We start from the raw sequence: 21,260 nt of genomic DNA, 5'->3' as shown, positions 1-21,260 counted from the left end.
TTCACTAGATCATAAGCTCTACGCTTCTGATTACGACTCCGACTCCGACTCCGACTCCGTCGCTAGTGAAAACCAGCTTTAAGTGTTCAGTAACGAGTTCGTCTAAGTTAAACATATGTTTGTTTTCATTACTTGATAATTCAAAATTAGAGCTTCCTATGTCAGTAAAAGTGGAAGGCCATTTGTCTCTTCACACTTGGTTAAATTCTGCATGTAAATGAAGTTCAATTTTCTTTACTTTCAGTTACATTTTTCATATTTACCAGTTTCTATGAGGATTTTATTGTCACTTAAGACGTGTTTTCTGAACTAAAATTTGAAGTTATCACGCCAGGATTTTCAGTTTGCTGTTATGTAAAGAAAATTTTGATTTTCCTCAATTTCAGGAGCATAAATTTCTGAATAACTTATAAGGCTCTCCATCTTTTGTTATCTTACCAGCTTTTACCAATATGTCTTTTTTCAGTAACACATCCAATCAGTGGGTAAAATTAACCGTCTCAGGTCATCTGTTTGTCTTCAGTTTAGTTTTCAACGTTTTCTAATCAACAAGGTGCAATACAGAAGGGACCAAGCTCCTCCCACTTTCGACATCAGTTGATTTACATTTGATTTTTCCCTTTAGAAGTTTTAGCTAAGATGAAATATTTTCTACTTCAAAATTTAACGTGCTAAAACCCAGGGGTTTTTCAATTTGAAATTAAGAAAGGTGTAAGTTAAATGTAACAAGTGTCAGCTTGCTCAAAAACAAATAATTCAAGGAATTTCGCGTTTGCTCGCGCTAGCATAAACATTGCACTTTCAATAAAATGGAGGCTGTGATATTTTATTAAAAATTTCTGCTTTCTTTCTCTCCCAACACTAATTAAGAGCCAATGTCGGAAAATATCGAGAATCTCAAATCAGTTCTAAAAATTCGAATTTTTGCTGATACCACCCAAACATCCCTGTGGGTGAACTATTTCAAGAAATGATATTAAGAAATCCCCAAGCGCTTTACATTTTGAGAATTTTAGAAAAGTTCGAAAATTCGCTAAAAATACATTTTTTTTATTCGGGAAATGGGTGCAAATTTTAACAATTTTCATCGAAACAGTACAAGCGCGCAAAAGCTCCTATTGACTTGATATTACTCATGTGTTTAGCAGACATCCAAAGCTTTAAGACCTCATAAAAAGGTTTTGCAAAATAACTATTGTAATATAGTTTCTGTCTTTTATTGTGTGCACCCTGATTGTGTGTTGTTTTGGCAAACAAAATAACGCCCAACTTCAATCGCCAAAAGTCGATCCTGGTATGTCATAGATTGAAAAAAATACTATACTAAACAAAAGAACTGTTATTTTATTAATTATACCTGAAGTTTCAGCTCTGCAAGTTAAAATGCTTGCGAGTAATAAAATTTTAACTTGAGCCCCCCAAGTCGCCGTGCGCGACAAGAACGTGGAATGTAAACAAAGGAAAACATATGCAAATCGAGGAGGAAATTACGCGGAAGTTATAACTTGCCCGTCAAAGCGCAAAGAATTGATGGAAATTCTGTTATATAAACAAGTATTGCTATCTGAGAGACTAATAAAGCGAAATTATCCGTCCAATAATAATAAAAAAGCTATTCTGGGGCGGGAGGGCTAAGGGTCATGAAATCGGGTCGGATGGGTTCCGAGGTAAAAAAAAAATCAATCATTTTAATTCCAAACGCTTCTAAAGAAGCTTTCAAAATGCGCCATGGAGCAAACAAACAATGTCAGTAAAAGTAGATATTTTGAGGCATGATAGAAATAAACCATAAAATGTATAAAGTTTATTTTTAGAATATAAAGAAATGACAGAGGCTATTACGGGCCATCGACTATTCCATTTTAAATGGTCCGTCCCTTGGCTATGCTACGCGATATTAATTCCAAAACGTAACAAGATACAACAAAATAAATCAGAGTTTAAAATAATCTTAGAAAAGTATAGTACTCACTTGGGAATTAGATTTCCCGCATCGCAAATTTCTAATTATATACATTTTAGAATTGTTTACTCACTGACCAGTATGTCGTGTTCCGTGTTCCAAGTTTGCGCAGTTCTCACTAGAGTAAAACCCTCCGTCTTGTTTAAACATGTCATAAAAAAGACTAACTTATTTGTTCATTAGAACTATTTGTAGATAGGGAGTAAATAATCCTCACATAAACACAGAAAACGAAGAAGCCACTTCATCTTGTTTATTTTGGTGTTGTGTTACCTGTCACATTTTTCAAGTCACGTGTTGCTGTACACGGTATTGTAAAAATGAATTATAACATGTTCTTTAGTTATTTCCTTTAGGGTAGTCGCCAGCAAAACATCGCAAAATCGTCACTAAATAAAGGAGGACTGTGCAATCAGAACTAAAAGAATCTCCTAGTGCACCTTCGCCATCTCCGTTTATATCTAAATAAGCAAAATATTACTTCTCTCCAGAAATGAATAGGGATGCCAATCGCGCCCATGTCGGAGTTCTTTAGTTATTTCCTTTAGGGTAGTCGCCAGCAAAACATCGCAAAATCGTCACTAAATAAAGGAGGACTGTGCAATCAGAACTAAAAGAATCTCCTAGTGCACCTTCGCCATCTCCGTTTATATCTAAATAAGCAAAATATTACTTCTCTCCAGAAATGAATAGGGATGCCAATCGCACCCGTGTCGGAGCCCTCAAGCCCCTTTCCAGGGTTATTCTTCTTCTCATCCCTGGAGTTAAAGAGACAGAAAGGGAAGTAAGAGGAAGAGACTCCAAGAGTCATGAGAGCTTTGGCGGTACTTTTCAATGACTTTAAGACCATTGATCCGAAAACAAATGAGAAATGCTTGTACCTCTTCCAGTGTTTTGTAAATTTCTGCCACGCGCTGCGCAATTTTTATAGGGAAATATCCCCCGGCTCTAGGGACAGACCATTAGAAAGGTTCTGGGGTGGGGACGAAGTACAAAAAAATAAATATTTTCGTGCAAGGGAAAATCTTATGAAAAAAATTCATGCACGCCGAGTAGCCTTAAAAATACTCCCGCATTGGCCTAAAGGGAAATGTTAACGAAAAAATTCATGCCGCTCTAAAATTCCCCACCCCCATAACTTTCGTAATGGTCCGTCCCTTACAACTGAAGTATTTGAGATTTTCGTAGGCTCAATTACCTGCAGCTGTTTAGGAAATGAGCCCGCGCTCCTCCCCCGAAAGTCTCTTCTCGGGATCGAACCAGAGAGAGCGGCGAAAACCGAGGCTTAGATCTCCACTTATTTTTCTTTACTTACATAAAATATTACTTAAAGAAATGATCGACAGATTGGTGGAAGTAAAAAAGGAGGTCTCCTTCTCGATGTTAAGGGACAGGACTTGCTAGAGTCACCTCTTCAGTAGTCGATTTCTTGGCTTTGGCAACTACAATCACTGATGGCTTCTTTAAGCAACTTCAGGTATGGAGCTTTACGGCGAATTGGTGGATTAGGGATGTCGAGATTGAGGCCTTGGCAAATCACCTGCAGCAACGAAACCTTCAAGCTCTTCAATGTGTCTTCTTCTGCCATGGCACAGATGTTGTATTGGTCAAACAGTATTGGATGCTGGAGGGTGACAGTAGCCATCGCTTTGTCTCTGGCCGCAGAAAAGTTTATTTCTTCTTCAATAGCTGTAATGTCGACTTCATGGGTCTGCTGGCGAGTTGTCGCAGAAAGGCGGGAGAAATATGAAGATATCTGCTGAGAGGTCAGAAACTCAGTTGATTTAAAAAGCCGCTCGCCATTCGAACTATGGGCACGTCTCATATCACGTGCTACAAGACTTGCGTCGACTTTCCGTCCAGTGGACTGACCAATGGTGAATTTAGCAGTGAGATAGGCCTTCTGCTTCTCACTAAAACGATATGCCTTCTTAGCTGGTCGTAACGCCCATCCCTCTGCTAAACGTTCCCTGGATTGTTTGCTTGCAACACTGCTGGTTCTTAAGGTTGGCACAACACCGACGCCCTCTTCTAAAACCTGCTGATAGCCAAGCTTGGCAAGGTCCATAAGAGTGTGTTTTTCCAGGGACCGTATGCATTTCTCAGAGGATAGATGTTTCGTCAATGCCGAATGTCTCTGGAAAACCCTTGTACATCCACTCTCTGGGCAAGTGTATACACCATGCTTGGTCTGACTCTCCTGAATGTCACTGGAACTCTCTTCTGTTTTGGGAGACTCGTCGTCATCAACATGCTTTTTGTCTTTATGGCCGAGAGACTTGAATTTCCCCGGAGAAAATGTAGATTCTAACCACCTGTTTTCGGATTCTGTAAATAGGGAAATTAAAAGTGTCAAAACGATGGGTAAACGAATAAATTCAGTGTATTGTGTTCTAGTTTTAAAAGAGCTTTGTATATTGCTATACTTGGTATTATTTTTCCATTGCTCTTATTAGTTTTGAGTTGATCTTACCGATTACGTAGTGGGCGTGGTAGGCTCGCGCTTCGCGCGCGAGAATTCGCGCATTCACACACACAAATAAAAACGACTGTTTTGCAGTCTAAGGTTTTCTTAGCCATCCTTAATTTTTCTTAAAGAACATTTTAAAATAGTCCAGGGTCCCAAATGCAAACAACAACAACAAAAACTTCAAGACTGAATGTTACCTGTTGTCAAGGTATCGGCTTTGATTCCTTTTCCTCTGCCAATGTCATATGCCCTCCATGCTTTGATACCACCTTCTGTAAACTCAAAGTTGTTGAGTTTACTGACATTTTGGATCTTCGCTGTTTCGCTGATTGGTAATGCCGTTGTGATTGCATCCAGACACGCTACGCGAACGCCATCAATTCCTCCATGTGAGACAAGAGCGTCTTTTAATTGAGTGGCATTCGTGACATCATGGCCTTCATTGATGAAACTGCGCACGTGAGCCTTACATGTGGCTGCAAGACGATCTGCAGCTCCCTTGCCGCCCTGTGGATCACTGAAATCAATGCGTCTGATTTGGACTCCAGTAGAATTCGAAACTACAGGGCACGCAAGGATTGTTGCGGACGAATGATAGCATCCAGCGTTGTCCTGCCGAAAATAGGCCTTCGTTACGTTTGGATACTCGGCTTTGACAGAGCGAAGCACATCCTGCATAATTGATATCACGGAGGTACTGTCCTGACTACATGACTGGATGACGTGAATATATCCTTGCCACTGTAACTGACTGTCAGATCTTCTATAGACCACGGAAATGTGCCAGGATATGCCACGCTTCCCGAACCAGTCAGACTGCGATTCTCGGTACCTCTGCGGTAGAAACTTCATTGCCCAGTCGTTGACAATGAGTAATGTCTCATTGTCAAGAAGGTCAAGACAATCCAGTCGCGCTTGGTCTTGGTTAAAGGATCGTAATATGTGGCACTGCCATGAACGGATGGCAAGCTTCGATGACTGCATGATGTAAATCGCTTCATCACGCTCCGCGTCATCAGGTGAAAAATGGCAACGGTTTATACGATTTTCAATTTCCCTTAAAGTTTCGTTTAGCGCTTCACACTGCTCACAGGTACCTTCGTGATTGTGTTGACACTTCTCCCGGTAGTCTGGATCGGTAGCATCGCTCAATGAAAACGCTACACAGTGATCTGGCACGCCAGCTTCTTTCTCTAAATGTACCTGCAAAGAAGTCGATCATTGTATGAGCAATAAGCCTCATTTAATCAACTTATTTCGGCGATCGGCTACACACAACGACAGTGAAAGTCAAAAATTTGTCATCCCAGTTAATATTTTTTGCGCTTCTATGTACTTGCTACCCAAGTTATACGCCTTTCACACAAATGTTTTCCCACATGGGATCAAGGTATAGCAATACTCACGCTTACGTCACCTATTGATATTAATGTGCCAACACGAAGTGCATTACCCTGGGTCCAGACGTTTTTTTTTCGCGTGCTGCGGCCGGCGGGAATCTTCGGCTGAAGCCGCGAGAAAAACGTGGCTCACTATAAAGACTTGACAAAAACCGAAAACTGGGCAATAAAAGTCTCTGGAACCCAGAGAAGAGGCGCATTGGTTCTCGTAACAAAAGATTCTTTTTTTTTTTTTTCACTCGTTGCAAATTTGAATTACAACAAGAGCCATAATGGCTCTTGATTACAAAAACAATGCGCTTCTATGTACTTGCTACCCAAGTTATACGCCTTTCACACAAATGTTTTCGTACATGGGATCAAGATATAGCGATACTCACGCTTACGTCACCTATTGATATTAATGTGCCAACACGAAGTGCATTACCCTGGGTCCAGACGTTTTTTTTCGCGTGCTGCGGCCGGCGGGAATCTTCGGCCGAAGCCGCGAGAAAAACGCGGCTCACTATAAAGACTTGACAAAAACCGAAATACGGGCAATAAAAGTCTCTGGAACCCAGAGAAGAGGCGCATTGGTTCTTGTAACAAAAGATTCTTTTTTTTTTTCCACTCGTTGCAAATTTGAATTACAACAAGAGCCATAATGGCTCTTGATTACAAAAACAATGGTGGTAAACAGTGATGTCTTCTAGTATCCTATAGGATACTAACGATCAGGCGGGAACTGAGGTGAAATGTACCCATGTTTATTAATGCATTAACCATCAAAGTTTTGGTTTGCTAAAACATACCTTGTAGTCTCCTTTTAGATAAAGCTTAGCAGCTTTGAGCGACTCGATCATTCGTGTTTCCCAATCCATGTCACTTTCCACTTCGTTTATTTTACGCACCAGTGATATCAGGTCATCAAATGCTCGTGTACCCTCCGCGGCATAGTAATCGAGTCCCTGAAGAGACTTTCTTACTGACGCACTGCATTCAGACAAAATGCGCAACATCGTGCTTTCACTAAAAGGCTGAAAGCCAGTCTCTTCACAGTACTGAGTATATTGACGCACGATTCGCTGAGGTATCATGGTTCTTATCACGTTGGGAACTTTAATGACTTCACCCGTCGAAAGAGTCAAATGTTTCTGTCCGAACGGAAGATCTTGCACTAGGTGTGGGCTTGTAATAAAGCACAGAAAATGATCTAACCGTTTTAGATCTACTTTTATTCTTGTTGACACCTGAAGAGGTACAGGTGCTCCTCGACCAAACTGAAGGCGGTGCAAATTTGCCATAGTGTACCGGTACGTTGTTAGCCCTGGAATGAAAGTGGCTAACATTTTATAACCAGCAACACCAGTCATTACAGAAAGGATTTGGCGGCGGGTATCCCAGCTATCGGCGTTATTGTACGCTTCTGTCAAGGCTTCTAGGTAACGCTGATCTGCTTGTGAGATTTCTTCAATACCAAGCAACTTGTTCATGGAAGCTGTTGACGTCATGGCTCTCCAAATAAGGCCAGCATTTTCGGGGGAAATGGTTTTTAGCACTGCAGCTACGATGTCGCTTGATCTTCTTGTATACCTTTGTTTAGTGGATTCACTGCAACTGCTAAAGTCCAACCATTTTCTTTGAAGCGGCGGGATATTCCAAGCCACCAAGAACTCATTCAGAAGGCTACGCTGCATTTCTGCGGCTGTTTCTTGAGAGGGAAGAATTTCATCGCTTTGAGTAGACGTTGTGCTCCTGGTTTCAGGGCTTAAAAGGGTCTCATCGGCAATTTCTAACTTGCTTAATGCACCAAGGACAGCACTAGATACATCACTGTCTGCAGATATTGATTCCTCGGTTTCCTACACATTTGAAATAAATAACAAATTAGAAAATCCTTATGATACCCATTACAGTTTAATCCGGGTTGCTGCATTTTTCACAAAAGCGCCCTGTATTGTCCGATTTTGTACGGATAAGAGGATATGCGGTTGGGTACGCCACTTCTCTAAATAAACAGCTACCTTAATTTGATTTTTTTTAAAATCAGCTGAACAAAAGCAGTGAAGGCGCAAGTAAACAATTTGCTCGTCCGATGGTAGTTTATTCACAGTTTTTTGCTTCTTTAAGTTTGATTGGGTTGAAGTTCAGCCTTTCAGCCTCGGCGGATCTCGCGCTACTCGATCTGCCTAAATTTATTTCTTTTGGTGCTTCATGTTACAGAAACTGAGTTATGCTTAGTGGCAACCTCGACCCCAGCAAATCTCGATTGCCTTCTCTTTTTATGGCCTCTTCCCTGTATTATTGACATCATTTTTCAGATACCACAATCGCCGTCAACGTTTGCTGTTTATAAAGAATTATCCGGGGCTTTTGAGCCAATCATTAACGGAGAAATATTTTGAGTACTAAATAACTTATTTTATGGGCTTATGAACATACCAGCCTTGTATGACCAGTTTCCATGAGTCCTTCTAAATTCTTTTCTTCATCCCTACTTTCCATAGATCCTTCTAACTTCTCCTCTTCCACTTTAGCTTCCCTAGGTCCTTCTAATCCCTTCTCTATAGCTCCAGCACCCGTTACATGTGTTTCCTCTTCCCTCGTCAAATGTGCAAAACAAGTGAAGCAAATAGCTAATGTAAAATAATAGTATGTTAGTGTAACAATCGTATACCTCTTCATCCACGAGAAAAAAAGTGAAGTAGTCTTACTTTTTCTAGTCCTCAACATTGAGGTAGTTTTGTTAAACTCCTAACAGTTGAAATATTTGCAAAACACATTGCAGCTTATCCCAAAAAAAGGGGGAGGGAGAGGGGGGGAGGGGGGGGAAGGAGCAAGTGTTCCTGTCCAGTTTTTGGCAATTCGAAGCATATCATGGTTAAGACCGGTTAAGCTCATGAGAGAACGGGGATAACTAATGTCTACACACATTTTCGCCATTTTTTTGCAACTTTATTTGACAGCTTCTGTCGCCATCTCTTGTTTGTGTCTTACTTCTCTGGGCCCCTCGGTAATAACACAAAAAAGGTCGCGAAAAAAAGTCGCGAACACTGGCAAAAACCAGATCTCTCAAGGACAGAGTGAGATCTGGGTACGAGATTAGGGACCATACGGGTGTGCGCCGCTGAACAACGTATAGTTTTTGCTTTTGAGTCTTAAACAGGGTGTCTCTTTAAAAGAGTGTCAAGGTTAGTGATGGAGGGTCTACATTTGTGGTTACCAACGATTTTTTTTTTTTTGGAAAAATCCTAATTCCATTATGTTAGTTTGAAAAATTACTCAATTTTTTATGCAAAGTGAAACAAATAATCAGGGCCATAAATTTACTAGGTCAAATGTCTTAAACTGGATAGCGAAAAGACAAATTTTGTCTTAAACTTAACTAAGTCAGGGTTTGAAGGCCTCGGCGGGTGGCGGCACACTCCTACCCAAACTTCCCTTGAGTGCCCTCCCCCCACCCCGGGTTCCATCACTTCAGTAAAAAAAATTCCTTACAGGGCTCCTATGGATTACGTCTGGAACCGCTATTGCCGGTTACCTGTTGTCAAAAGAATGCACGATATCGAGCTAAGGAATTGTGAAGAGATATATTTTTAGGTGATCTTTCCTTAGATGAAGGCAAAATTTCTGTAGGCCTCCTGGTTTTGAATATTTCGAAATTGGTGACGTCACGTGACAACCAAGAATTTGTTACTGCCAGGGCCGTTCTATCAATCTCTCATGAGAACTTCAGTAAAAATTACAAGACATTACGTAAAAATCACTTACGCGATCCAACAGCAATTAGCTGGCCTGTTTCCTTCAAAATAAGTGAAGATAGTTGACTGTTTATTCTGCGTGTTCCTTTCACTGTTGCTGACTTATGTGCGATCATTGGGCTTGGAACCGAACACCTAGTTTTCCCTGTTCTCCATCTTATACCATATTCCGCCCGATGACGGGGACATATAGTTATGAGTTCATGAGACACATCAGGCGAAAAAATTCCTGATTAAAAGAAGAGAACTTTCGTAATAGTACTCTCACGCAATAATCACGCAACAAAATTAAAAACAAAGTAAAAATTAAACCAAATGTCGTTTACCTGCACGAGCTAGTAGCAGTTTCATTTCACTTTCCAACGATGGATCTTCACTAAGGCCATACATTTCCAGATGTCTCGTGATGTCTCGTTCACATTTAAGAAGAGGTATACATTCGTATTGACCAGGATATTCCTGGCTAACATCGCATTTAAAATTTCCATCAACAAGAGTCGAAAAACTGCACAACATTTTTTCTTTCCACACACAGCGTTATAAACGCTGTAGATTATACCATGTGTCGCTTATGCAATGTAGTTTGTTTGGATTTCGAAATACTGTACAGAATTAGGTGATTACGTGTACACGGGGAATGTTGCGTGCACAAGGTAATTTATTCAAATCACTGACCATACATGTAACTTGACACCAAATTAAAGAACCAACATTTGGCGCCGAAACCTTTGTACGGACATATGTTACAATTTCAGTTACTCGCTGGTTTTTAAGTCATTTCATTCAGGTAAGCTACAAAGCCTTACATCACGAGAAAGATGATGAACACTTGCTAAGACTGTGACTGGGTGGAGGGTATTAGTTTCTAAAAATCCTGGACGAACATCGAAAACCAATTCTTTCGTAAGAGTATCTCAAAGCTTGGAGGCGATGGACGTCCGTAGAAGGCCCTGCCTGGAAGGTGTGTTCATCATTATTGTAAATGTTTGCTTTGATATACTTGCATCTTGTGCTTTTTGGCTTTGAGCACAAACAATTATTGTTTATTTTATTTGGGATACAATTAATACGGTCCGTTTTGTTTGTGGTCTTGATAGCCGCTGTCATTCCATTTTGTTGAGAGGTCATTTACAATAATTTTGACTTTCACTTCATAGTTCATTTTTATCTAAGTAAATTTATTATCTGTTGGCGAAGCTAATAAAATAAAAAAATAAACATAGTTTGCCGATGGGGTTTTGAAGTTGAAATGATTGATAGACCGAACGCCTGTTACTTCAGAACCGGGGATTCACCCGACCAGATTTCGTGAATCGCTGTTCTTTTTAATACTTTGTTTTAGTATTTTTCCTTGTTTTAGATTATTCGACGAACAATTTCGCTTTATTAGCTTCCCAGATAGCAATACTTGCTTAGATAACAGAATTCTCATCAATTCCTTGCGCTTTGACGGGCTAGTTATAACTTCTGTGTGATTTTCTCCTCGATTTGCATATATTTTCCTTTGTTTACATTCCACGTTCTTGTCGCGCACGGCGACTTGGGGGGCTCAAGTTAAAATTTTATTACTCGCAAACGTTTTAATTTGCAGAGCTAAAACTTCGGGTGTAATTAATAAAATAACAGTTCTTTCGTTTAGTATAGTACGTTTTTCAATTTGTGACATACCAGGGTCGACTTTTGGCGGTTGAAGTTGGGCGTTATTTTGACTGCCAAAACAACACTCAATCGGGGTGCACACAATAAAAGCCAGAAACTATATTACAATAGTTATTTTGCAAAACCTTTTTATGAAGTCTTAAAGCTTTGGATGTCTTCTAAATACATGAGTAATATCAAGTTAATAGGAACTTTTGCGCTCTTGTACTGTTTCGATGAAAATTGTTAAAATTTGCACCCATTTCCCGAATAAAAAAAATGTATTTTTAGCGAATTTTCGAACTTTTCTAAAATTCTCAAAATGTAAAGCGCTTGGGGATTTCTTAATATCATTTCTTGAAATAGTTCACCCACAGGGGTGTTTGGGTGGTATCAGCAAAAATTCGAATTTTTAGAACTGATTTGAGATTCTCGATATTTTCCGACATTGGCTCTTAACATATTTCGAAAAAGTCAGTGGTTTAAACAATAGCAAAGGAAAACCACAAAATTTCAAGCGATTACTATTGCATTTTGATTGAGAAACGAACTTTAGTTTTCCGTAAAACGTTTCTTGGAATTATTCAGTAGCAATTTGTGATTCCTACTTTAAACGTGCAGTTTTAAAACATTTTCGTCAAGTTAAATTTACTTTGAAATTTTTTCTTCTCGTTCGGCAGTTATGTCTGTGTTGCACTGTATCAATGAGCTAGCGTTCATTTACACGGTACTCATTTGCTTACAACTTTATCACGGCGGTAAACTGCTTTTTAAATGACAAAGTGCCAGACTCGAAGATAATTTTTCATTTTTGTAAGCAAAGTTTGAGGACAAGCTAAAACAAAAACTACGTGTATGTGTTTCATCAGAGAAAAAAAGATAAATAGATAGTTTATTATCAAGAACCTTGCAGAGAAGCTCCTGTAACAAGATTTTTTTAGACAAATACATTGCCATTGTTTTGCCTTGGTTTGCAACTGCCGTTTAAACTACTCAAATTTTCCCGCCAAAAGACGTAGAAAAAAATACAGGCGCCTAAAATACGCATGCGCCGTTTTTTTTTTTTTTTTTTTTTTTTTTCAATTTTCAAGGTCTAACGCAATAATTAATATCTATTTTGGTTATCAGGTATTCATTTTATTAGCTAATAATAAAAGAAAATAAAGATCAAAACAGTTGTTTCAGTTGCATTGTGTGTTCTTTATTTTCTTTCTTTCTTAACAATGCTTTCAATAATAAGTTAATTAATTAAGTAAAAATCTTTTAACTAACTAAAGGTGTGACCAAAATTTTTCTTCTGATATATATACCAAGTCTTTTGGCGGGAAAATTTGATGAAATTTGCTCAGAGTTTTCCCTGGTTACAATTTTAGCAAAAAAATTAACGGGGCACCCTTTGAAAGTTTTTGATCAGAAAAAAATTTCAAAGAATACTCCTACAAATTTAAACCCGCCAAAAAACATACACCACTTCGTAAGGAAACTTTTTGTTTCCAATTTTAAGTCTTGAATTTTTGAAAATTTTCAACGAAATTTGTCTGAAGTAAAGTTTTCTTTCCGAAGTGGTGTAAGCTAAAAGAGCAACACGGTAAGCCGTTTCACAGCAGGGAAAAATTGGATGATCGCAGAAATTTTGATCATAAAACCAATTGAAAAACGCTTATGTTTTTGTTTTCCAAACTAAAACCAAATTTAAACAGCTGCAAAACCGTTTAGCTTAACATGTCGCTTTTTCGTTCGTGGTCGTAAATTAGTGACTTGAAGTCCTATTTTTGTATGTTTTCTTGTAATTTTAATCGTTTAAAGAAAAACCTGTTTCCGAACCAAGAACCAATTTACATGGAACTTATTTCGGACAAAAAAAAAATTGGAATACAGCAAACCTGCAAATTTATATTTTTTATCTCTGCCAGAAATGAAATGGTGGGAAAATCATTCAATCTTTTGTGGTTCGTAACTCTAATTTGGTGCAAAAGATGTCCCCGAGACGTTTTCTATCGTTTGGCCCACATCATTCCAACCAGACGCTTGTTTATATTATACATACTACAGCATGCAAAGGGAACATAAGGAATAACAGAAGGATCCTCCATATTTTTTTCCTTTTCAGTAAATAATAAAATTTTCGATCAATGAAATCTTGATAAAATATGTTCACGCCACACTTAAACAATTATATTAGTAATACATGTTACCCACGTTCCCATTGGGATCCTCTTTTAAGCCTTGTGTTCCCTTGACAACAGTGAACGAAGGTGGAACTGCTAAGTGTAGATGTTTGATTTTTATTTTTATTCCCGTCGCGAATTGGCCAAAACCGAAGAATTTATTTCTTTGTAATTCAGTCCAAAGATCAAGGTCACCAAGGGAGTTTCTATTTCACAGACCACATGATACAGAATTTTGCAGATTTTAGTAGATAATCAGGCAATTTAATATCAAATTAACCAAAACAGAGAGAGATCCAAAACTAAATAATTTATTTTAAAATTTAAGCGTCCATTTTCGTAAGAACATGAACAAGGCTTCCCTTCACAGACCAAATGATAGAGTTTTGAAGATTTTTGTACATAATCAGGCAATTTGATATCGAATTAACCAAAATGGAGAGTGATAGAAAACTGAAGAATCAGTGATTTTGAAATTTAAGCCTCCATTTCTTTTGTAATTCAGTTAAAAGGTAAGCCCATCAACAAAATTTCCATTTTACACACCACGTAATATATAATTTTCAAGACATTTGTAAACAATCAGGTAATATTAGATTGACCTACGAAAACTAACATTTCTTTTGGATGTTTTCAATTCCATCAAATTGTTTTGTAGTTAACAACGAAAACGCAATCGCTAGTCTCATCTCTTGATATCCTTGTTCGGTGTTTCGACTTAACCTGAAGTGTTTCAGATTTCATTTTTTTTTTTTTTGGAAAAAAGAGAAACAATTTTTTAGGTTTGACCGAGTTGTCCTTTTATACAGCGTAATGTTTTCATTTGCCTTTTATACAACTTGCAGTTCCACCTTGGCAACAGAATATAACTGAAAAATAACTTAACCGATTTCTAAGTAGCGCAACACTGAGTGATCTCCGATGTTGACCTTTTTAATTTTCAAGTTTCATATCCCAATTTTACTTTTAAAAAAATTCTATTATTCTTAAACGATTTGCAGAATAATATTTTAAAAAGATGGCTGGTATATTTTAAAAGTATTGAAAGAAATTCTGCTGCATCGACAGTGTTTTCAAAATTAAGCGACCGTATATTCGAACGTCACCATTTCTGACTGAAAATATCAGCTCAATCCCCTCGGGATCTGCCCTCACACCAAATGGTTGGATAGTTGCAAAATTTGAACATACGATATTTTAGTAAATAGATCATCAATTGACTGTTACTGAATTGAAAATTCAATAATTTTGTCAAACACCGCCACCATCTTTCAAAGGTATCATTTTTATACACAAATGAAATCTCTTTGTTCCGTTTGCTTCAGTACAATGCTTTTTCCTCTCTTCTGATCCTTTTCCACCTCCTGTTCGATCTCCTTATGAAAATGTCCTTCCTGAAAATAAAACAAAACACATGAGTTTGTGTTCAACAAATACGCCCATAGAAAGTCAGCAGCATGCTTTGCTAATTACTTTGAAATTTAAATAATTTGTAAAGTAATGACAAACAAAAGGCTCCATAGGACAGTACTCTCAGTGGCTTTCATTTGAATGGTCACACTTTAGGATTTCATGCACAGACTCGAAAGGTAGAACCACCTTGTACAGTATGAGAAACTACCACACAGCGAAAGTTGGTGAAGAAAGCTAACGAATTTGGACAGTGAACTTGTACCTTAGGTTCAAGAGTACACTTTATGATTTCATCCACTGAACCACCTTGTATGGCATGATAAACAGTACTGCTTAGTGGCTTTCGTTTGAATGGTCACACTAGGATTTCATCTACAGACTCAAAAGGTAGAACGACCTTTTATAGCATGATAAACGATACCACAGCGAAAGGTGGTGAAGAGAGCTAATAAATTTGCACAGTGAACTTGTACCTAAGTTTCAGGAGTACAACTTGTCTGAGTAAGTTTCTCAACTCAAAACAAGAATGCAAAAAGTATTCGTAGTTTAATACAAAGTAGTGGACAAAGTTCTCAACACGTGGCCGCTTCGGACAATTTGGAAAATAGGTTTCTTGCCACAGAGAAGACCTTAAATTCAGTTTATTTATCGTTAACTATTCTGTCACAGCTATAGGTCTGTTTAGCTCTTCTTACAAGGTGCTGTTGAGTTATATTCTAAAACCACACAGAGTGAATCGCAACGTCGATAAAACGAAACTCCAGGACGCGCTCACATCGACTGACTTCGGAATTAGACTCTTACCGTTTGCGTTTTAGCGAAGCGAATATTCATTCCTTCAAAGTCTTTGGCGCTTATTCCTGGCGTATCTGTAAAGCTTCAACGACAGAGGTCACCTTCACACGTCCTCACAGGCCAAGCAGTTGCTCGGTTTGACGAAAATTCTGCACTTTCAGTACTGAATGTGGATTAGAAGCTGAAACCAATCGCTGGTCGATAGAAAAACCATATTTGGAATGGAATTCTATGCTCATGTTCTAATAAATGAACTTGACATTTTTTATGTTTTTGTTCAAACCTAGGCCTCTGGGATTTATAGCGTGAAATAGCCATTTGGAGTATTTTCCCGCACATTCAAATTGTTTTTTTATTTATCTTTAAAAGCGTGCAGTGCAGTTTTGAGAACTTTGCATACATAGTAATAACTATAGTCCTAAATCCCTAGAGTAACACATGGATAAAGAATATCTGCTGCTCTTCTTAATATCTTTGTATTTTCTATGTTCTTTGTTTTCGCGTTTGGTAAACAGCTTTGTCTCGGTGTTAAGCGCTTTGTATTATCTAGTTTATATGCATGTTTCAAACAATTCGAAAATAATTTGTTTCTCCATAATTTGCATTCACAACGGATAACGTTAATTTCAAATGTTCGAGGGATTCGTTCATCCACAAAAAGGAAGGCTTTGTTCCTGTGGCTTAACAAGCAAAAGGAGGACATTATATTTCTCCAGGAAACTTATAGCACGAAAGAGGTTGAGGCTATTTGGAAAACACAGTACAAAGGTAAGATGTTTTACTCTCATGGTACTAATCACAGTCGTGGAGTTATGATCTTGATAAAAGATGATTTGGAATTTGACCTTAAATCGTCTGGTTTAGACACCGAAGGTCGTTACATTTTGATTAATGCCACTGTGCAGGGATCGGACTACTTATTTGCTAATATTTATGCGCTAAATAAGGTTCAAGAACAATGTGAATTTTTTGGTCGCCTGGATAAATTGGTAGAGAAGTTTCACCTAAGCGCTGAGCAAAAGATTGTATTGGGCGGCGATTATAATGCGGTTCTAGATCCGGAATGGGATGGTTCAGGTGGCAACCTTACAAAGAAAGATTCTGTTAAGTACATTCAAGATATATGTTTAAACTTTGATAGTAGATATTTGGCGCGTTAGAAACCCAGAATGCAAACGTTTTACCTGGAAGCAAAAAAGTCCTATTATTCAACGGAGATTGGATTACTGGTTGTTGAGTGATTCGTACCAAGAAGAAGTAGAAAATGTTAATATAATTCCCTCCATAAATTCAGACCACTCGGCTATCGTGCTTCATTCTAATAGCATAGAAGAACAAAGGCATGATCCATCTTAGTGGAAATTTAATGCAGGTTTATTGGATGATTCTGATTTTGTAAGGCTTATAACGGAAAGTGTACCAGTGTGTCGTGAGGAATTTATTGAGGTCAGGGACTGGTCAAAAAGTATAGGGTGGGCTGGGCCGGAGCAGAGAGGGGGTGGGTCGTCAGTTTTTAGGCCCTTGGTAAGGGGTGGGTCGCGCAATTTTCAGCTACCCATTGGGGTGGGTCATCCTATTTTTTAAGAGGAATTGGCACACATTTATCTTCCAACCTACAGGTGAAATTTCACTAGAAAAAGAGAGCAACATTCAAGCTTTCTCTGAGGAGTATGCAGTAGAACAAGACCTTGTTGTGAAATACAACTATCATCTTACGTAGCTTAACATGAACAACAAAAGAGAAAAAGAGAAAGAAGGGAGAAAGCAGAAAGGGAGAGTAACTTGACCTATGAGGATGCGGAGTGGGGGAAAATCGTATGTAATTAAGGATTTGGTGAGAAAGCAAAGAGTTTCTGTCCTTAATCAGTGTATCTCGAACATCACAATCCGACAACCGAAAAGAAATTAAGGAAAAAAAAGAAAAGCAAGCTTGACTTAGTGTCAGCTCACATTCTGTTGTCAGAAGCCATAGACAGTGTATCCACTGGCAAAGAAACAAGTGGCTCTGAATCGAGTGTCAGCAGCAAGCGAAGACTGTGTTCTGCAGGAAACTGGGAATGATAGCTCCGATGATGACAATATCCCTCTCGCAAAACAAGCTTTCAGCAGTTGGAGTGACAGTGATAGCGATGTATCGTTAAGCGTACTTCCCTAAACTTTAATTCCTCACGAAGCGAGGCCGGAGGTTTATGATTTCCTTGGATTGCAATGCAACCAAAAAACTTCATGTTTAATTGGGGGTGGGTCATGTAATTTTCAACCTTCATTTAGGGGTGGGTCAGTCAGTTTTGTGCCAAAAGGAATGGGTGGGCTATGTGTTTTTTTATCCACCACATTTCCAAATGCTCCGGCCCAAACCAATCCTATACTTTTTGACCAGTCCCTTAACGATATGAGAGTACTTTGGGACTTTTAAGTAAAAGTAAATACCGAATAAGGCAAGTGACGATAAAGTAAAGTAAAGAAAAAGGTAATGCGAGAAGACAGAAATTGAAAATTATAAAAGATTCCTTCAAGCAATACGAGGATGACTGTAGCAGGGATCCGTCCCCTGACAATATTGAAAAACTGGAAAATGCTAAAAATAAGTATGAATCATTCTATGAGCACGTGACAAAGGGAGCGATAATACGTTCCAGGGCCATTTGGTACGAGTATGGAGAAAAAAGCAACAAATATTTCTTAAACCTTGAAAATCATAGAAAATCTAAGAGTTGTATTCGTAAACTGTATACTGAGGAAGATTTCTTGACCTCCGATCCTAAAAGAATTATGAAGGAATTGGACGGGTTTTATTCTAGTCTTTATAAGAAGGATAACCTAAAGGCCTCCGAAGATGTTTTAAACTGGTTTTTACGACGTCAGGTAATCCCCAAATTATCAAAAGAAGACGCTCTTTATGTGAGGGCAGATTGACTCTTACGGAATGCTTTAAGAGTCTGCAATCCTTTCAGAAAAATAAATCGCCAGGTAACGATGGCCTCACAGTGGAGTTTTATATCGCTTTCTTTGAACCTCTCGGTGAATTACTTGTGGATAGCCTCAATTGCTCATATGATCGAGGTTAATTATCAACCTCACAAAAACAAGCGGTAATAACTTTGCTCGAGAAGAAAGATAAAGATAAACGAAAAGTTTCGAATTGGAGGCCCATTTCCTAGATTAAGATAGGATCCAAAGCTATTGCCTTTTTATCAAAATATTTCAAGCTGTGTTCTCAACAACGGTTTCTCTACTGGACCTTTTGAGATACAAAGAGGTGTGAGACAAGGAGATCCACCTTCTCCGTACCTGTTCATTATTGTCCTTGAATTTTTAGCTATTAGTTTACGTAAAAATGACAATATTCAAGGAATTATCGTGGATGGGACTGAAATTAAACTCGAGCTCTTTGCAGATGACTTAGCCGCGTTCTTAAGGAACGACGAATCCCTAAGCGTATTCCTTGAAGCTGTTAAGAAGTTTGGGAAGGTCTCGGCCCTTAATAAAACAGAATTTTTGGTTCTGGGGAACTCTATTATCGCCCCCATTTAAGATCAACGTACGGCAAACATTGAGATTAAGGAAGCAGTGAAAATTCTAGGAGTTTACTTCACGTATCACCGTCCTCTGAGACAAGCTTAACTTCATAGAAATAATAGGTGCCATCAAAACAAACTCCAATTATAGAAATGGAGGAATCTGACAATCATCGGACGAATTCAGATTATAAAAACCTTTGTGATTCCGATGTTAATGTATCGAGCTGATTCAATTTGCATTGACAAAGAAGTTTTAACTGAGGCCAATAAGGCCCGGTTCATACGTCGAACTTTACATGAGCCGAACCTAATACCTATTGAGGTCGACCCAAATAATTAAGTTCGGCAGTTGATTCGGGCGTCTAACCTAACTGAAGATTCAAAATGGCGGGAAAGATGAATTCTGACATGGAAGAGCTTGTTTGGTAAAATAATGAAGACAGGCCAAACACGGCTCCTATTGGTCGAGATAGGAAGAGGTATGACCTTCAAAGCTAATTTGCTCTTACGAGTACGTCTTTCAAGATAGATAGAAATCATGTAATGCGCATTTGATCATTTAATGGAAAGTGCGCAATATAAGAATTATTTTTATTATTATTGTTATTATTATTATTTTCTGTACGAAAGTAGGGAAGGGTCTTGTAGATCTCTCTTAGCAGAGGCTGATTTTCTATCAAGTGCCATTTACTCATCTGAATGGTTTTAGGTTAGGCACAGAAGGGCGATACTCCGTAACAAACGGCAAAATGTTTTTGCGCGGTTTTTGTTTGTTTTGTAGTGCCGACATTCTTTCGCTGAAATTGACTTCTGAGAGTTTTATTGTAGCGTAACCTCTGTTTGAATAGAGTAATGTTTCCTTCAAATTTTTTTTTTGAAGATTTTGTTCTGAGAAGTCTTGAGGCTTCGCCTTTGATATAGCCTGTATTGGAAAGTTCGTGTCTGTTTGAAGTGCGTGTGTACATCAAGAATAGATTCTTTTTTTTTTAATCTTTCGCATCTCAGACCAGTATATTTAGTTGTTTCTAAACAAGAAGAACAAGCGCATTCCTCTTTTCCCGCCATCTTGTTGAGAATGAAGTCCTTTGCGCATGCCAAGTCGATGGAACGCGCAGACCTCTGGGATAGATATAATTTACAGTAATTTATACGTAACCTATGCATTTGGTTCGGCATATGTAAAAGTTCGACGTATGAATCAAAGTCGAACTTTTGCCGTCCTATCGTCCTATTCGACTGGCACAGTCGAATAGAATGGCGGGTCGACCCAAATACAAATCTGTCGATCCTAACTGATTCATACGTCGATCTTTGCATGCGTCGAACCGAATGATTAGGTTCGGCTCATGTAAAGTTTGACGTATGAACCGGGCTATAATATTTGACTCAAAACATTATAACTGCATTATAACTAACTGACATTAGTGTTTGGTTAAATGTCCAATTATGCTTGAGAACCTTGGAATGGGAAGATGCTGATTATGTCTTATTTCACAGGCAAAGCTTGTAACAGAAACAAATATGCAGCCACATTTGCCGGCGGCGAAAAAGAAGGTGAGAAAATGTGGGGCAGGAAACAATTGGTCTCTAATGTAAGATGATGAGCCAAACACAGGGATTTAACAGTACAATCAGGTGATAGACACCACAAAATGGGGGAGGGGTCCCAGCAACTGAGTGTAAAGGGAACAAAACTGGAACATTAACACTCCCTGTACATCCCCCCACCCACCCCTAAAAAGGGTTTCATAAACTATATTTTTGGTTAGAGGCCACCAGAGTTTAGCCCTCACACTCTTAAGAGTGCCATGATGTGGAACAAGAAGTCATTACTTGCTCAATATTGCGTCAATTTGTATCAAATTTGGACACCAAACAGATCAAGGCAAGATCTGTACATTGAAAGCATAAACTTTTAACCCCTTCTATACTAGACATGATAAACAACCCCTCCCTTTTTGAAACTTTATCCTACTACACTTTTAATACCAAGTCAACAGTTGACAAGAAACTATGTACTGAGATCTCCAAATTAAGCTATAGTTTAGGGGCATACCCAATATACGTGAAAAATGAAATATTTTTAAGGTTTTGTATATTTTTTCGTGTTGAACACTTTTCAACGTAATCTGTTATTTCTTTGGCTTTGCAA

General features: G+C 38.5%; 2 protein-coding genes and 1 long non-coding RNA gene across 19 annotated transcripts in view; 1 reads left to right on the top strand and 2 right to left on the bottom strand.

Annotated features, from left to right (window-relative positions):
* Positions 1-2,614: 2,614 nt before the first annotated feature.
* On the bottom strand, positions 2,615-10,089 carry LOC146481615 (uncharacterized). Its single transcript, XM_085108147.1, has 6 exons — positions 9,900-10,089; positions 9,584-9,802; positions 8,255-8,448; positions 6,625-7,674; positions 4,631-5,636; positions 2,615-4,291 (listed from the first exon to the last, which is right to left on the bottom strand). Exons 1-6 carry the CDS (start codon positions 10,087-10,089, stop codon positions 3,378-3,380), a joined length of 3,573 nt encoding a protein of 1,190 aa, XP_084964273.1. The 3' UTR covers positions 2,615-3,377.
* A 2,298-nt stretch (positions 10,090-12,387) lies between these two features.
* Positions 12,388-21,260, bottom strand: part of LOC146481610 (uncharacterized) — a 74,913-nt gene continuing 66,040 nt past the window's right edge. For all 17 annotated transcript variants that reach the window (XR_014864242.1, XM_085107645.1, XM_085107649.1 and 14 more), the window contains one exon: positions 12,388-14,773. Coding sequence is in view for 16 of the 17 variants with exons in the window: in XM_085107645.1 (XP_084963771.1) it covers positions 14,666-14,773 (108 nt within the window). In the remaining variant the exon portion in view is untranslated. The remainder of the gene's footprint in view (positions 14,774-21,260) is intronic.
* LOC146481614 (uncharacterized) lies at positions 14,780-20,917 on the top strand. Its single transcript, XR_014864254.1, has 2 exons — positions 14,780-17,111; positions 20,714-20,917. It is a non-coding gene; the product is annotated as an uncharacterized LOC146481614 (long non-coding RNA).

This window comes from Pavona decussata, unplaced genomic scaffold, assembly GCF_977016875.1.
Source record: "Pavona decussata unplaced genomic scaffold, jaPavDecu1.1 SCAFFOLD_48, whole genome shotgun sequence".
In the NCBI taxonomy this organism is placed as follows: Eukaryota; Metazoa; Cnidaria; class Anthozoa; order Scleractinia; family Agariciidae; genus Pavona; species Pavona decussata.
This window is presented reverse-complemented; position numbering and strand designations above follow the sequence as displayed.

Bases quoted from the DNA above. Each gene is read 5' to 3' on its own strand.
- LOC146481615 (XM_085108147.1), bottom strand. From the start codon at position 10,089: ATGTTGTGCAGTTTTTCGACTCTTGTTGATGGAAATTTTAAATGCGAT. The intron at 8,449-9,583 runs GTAAGTGATTTT...ATTTTACATTAG, and splicing joins GCTAATTGCTGTTGGATCGC to CTATTTGCTTCACTTGTTTT. The intron at 7,675-8,254 runs GTATGTTCATAA...TCAAATGTGTAG, and splicing joins AAACTGGTCATACAAGGCTG to GAAACCGAGGAATCAATATC.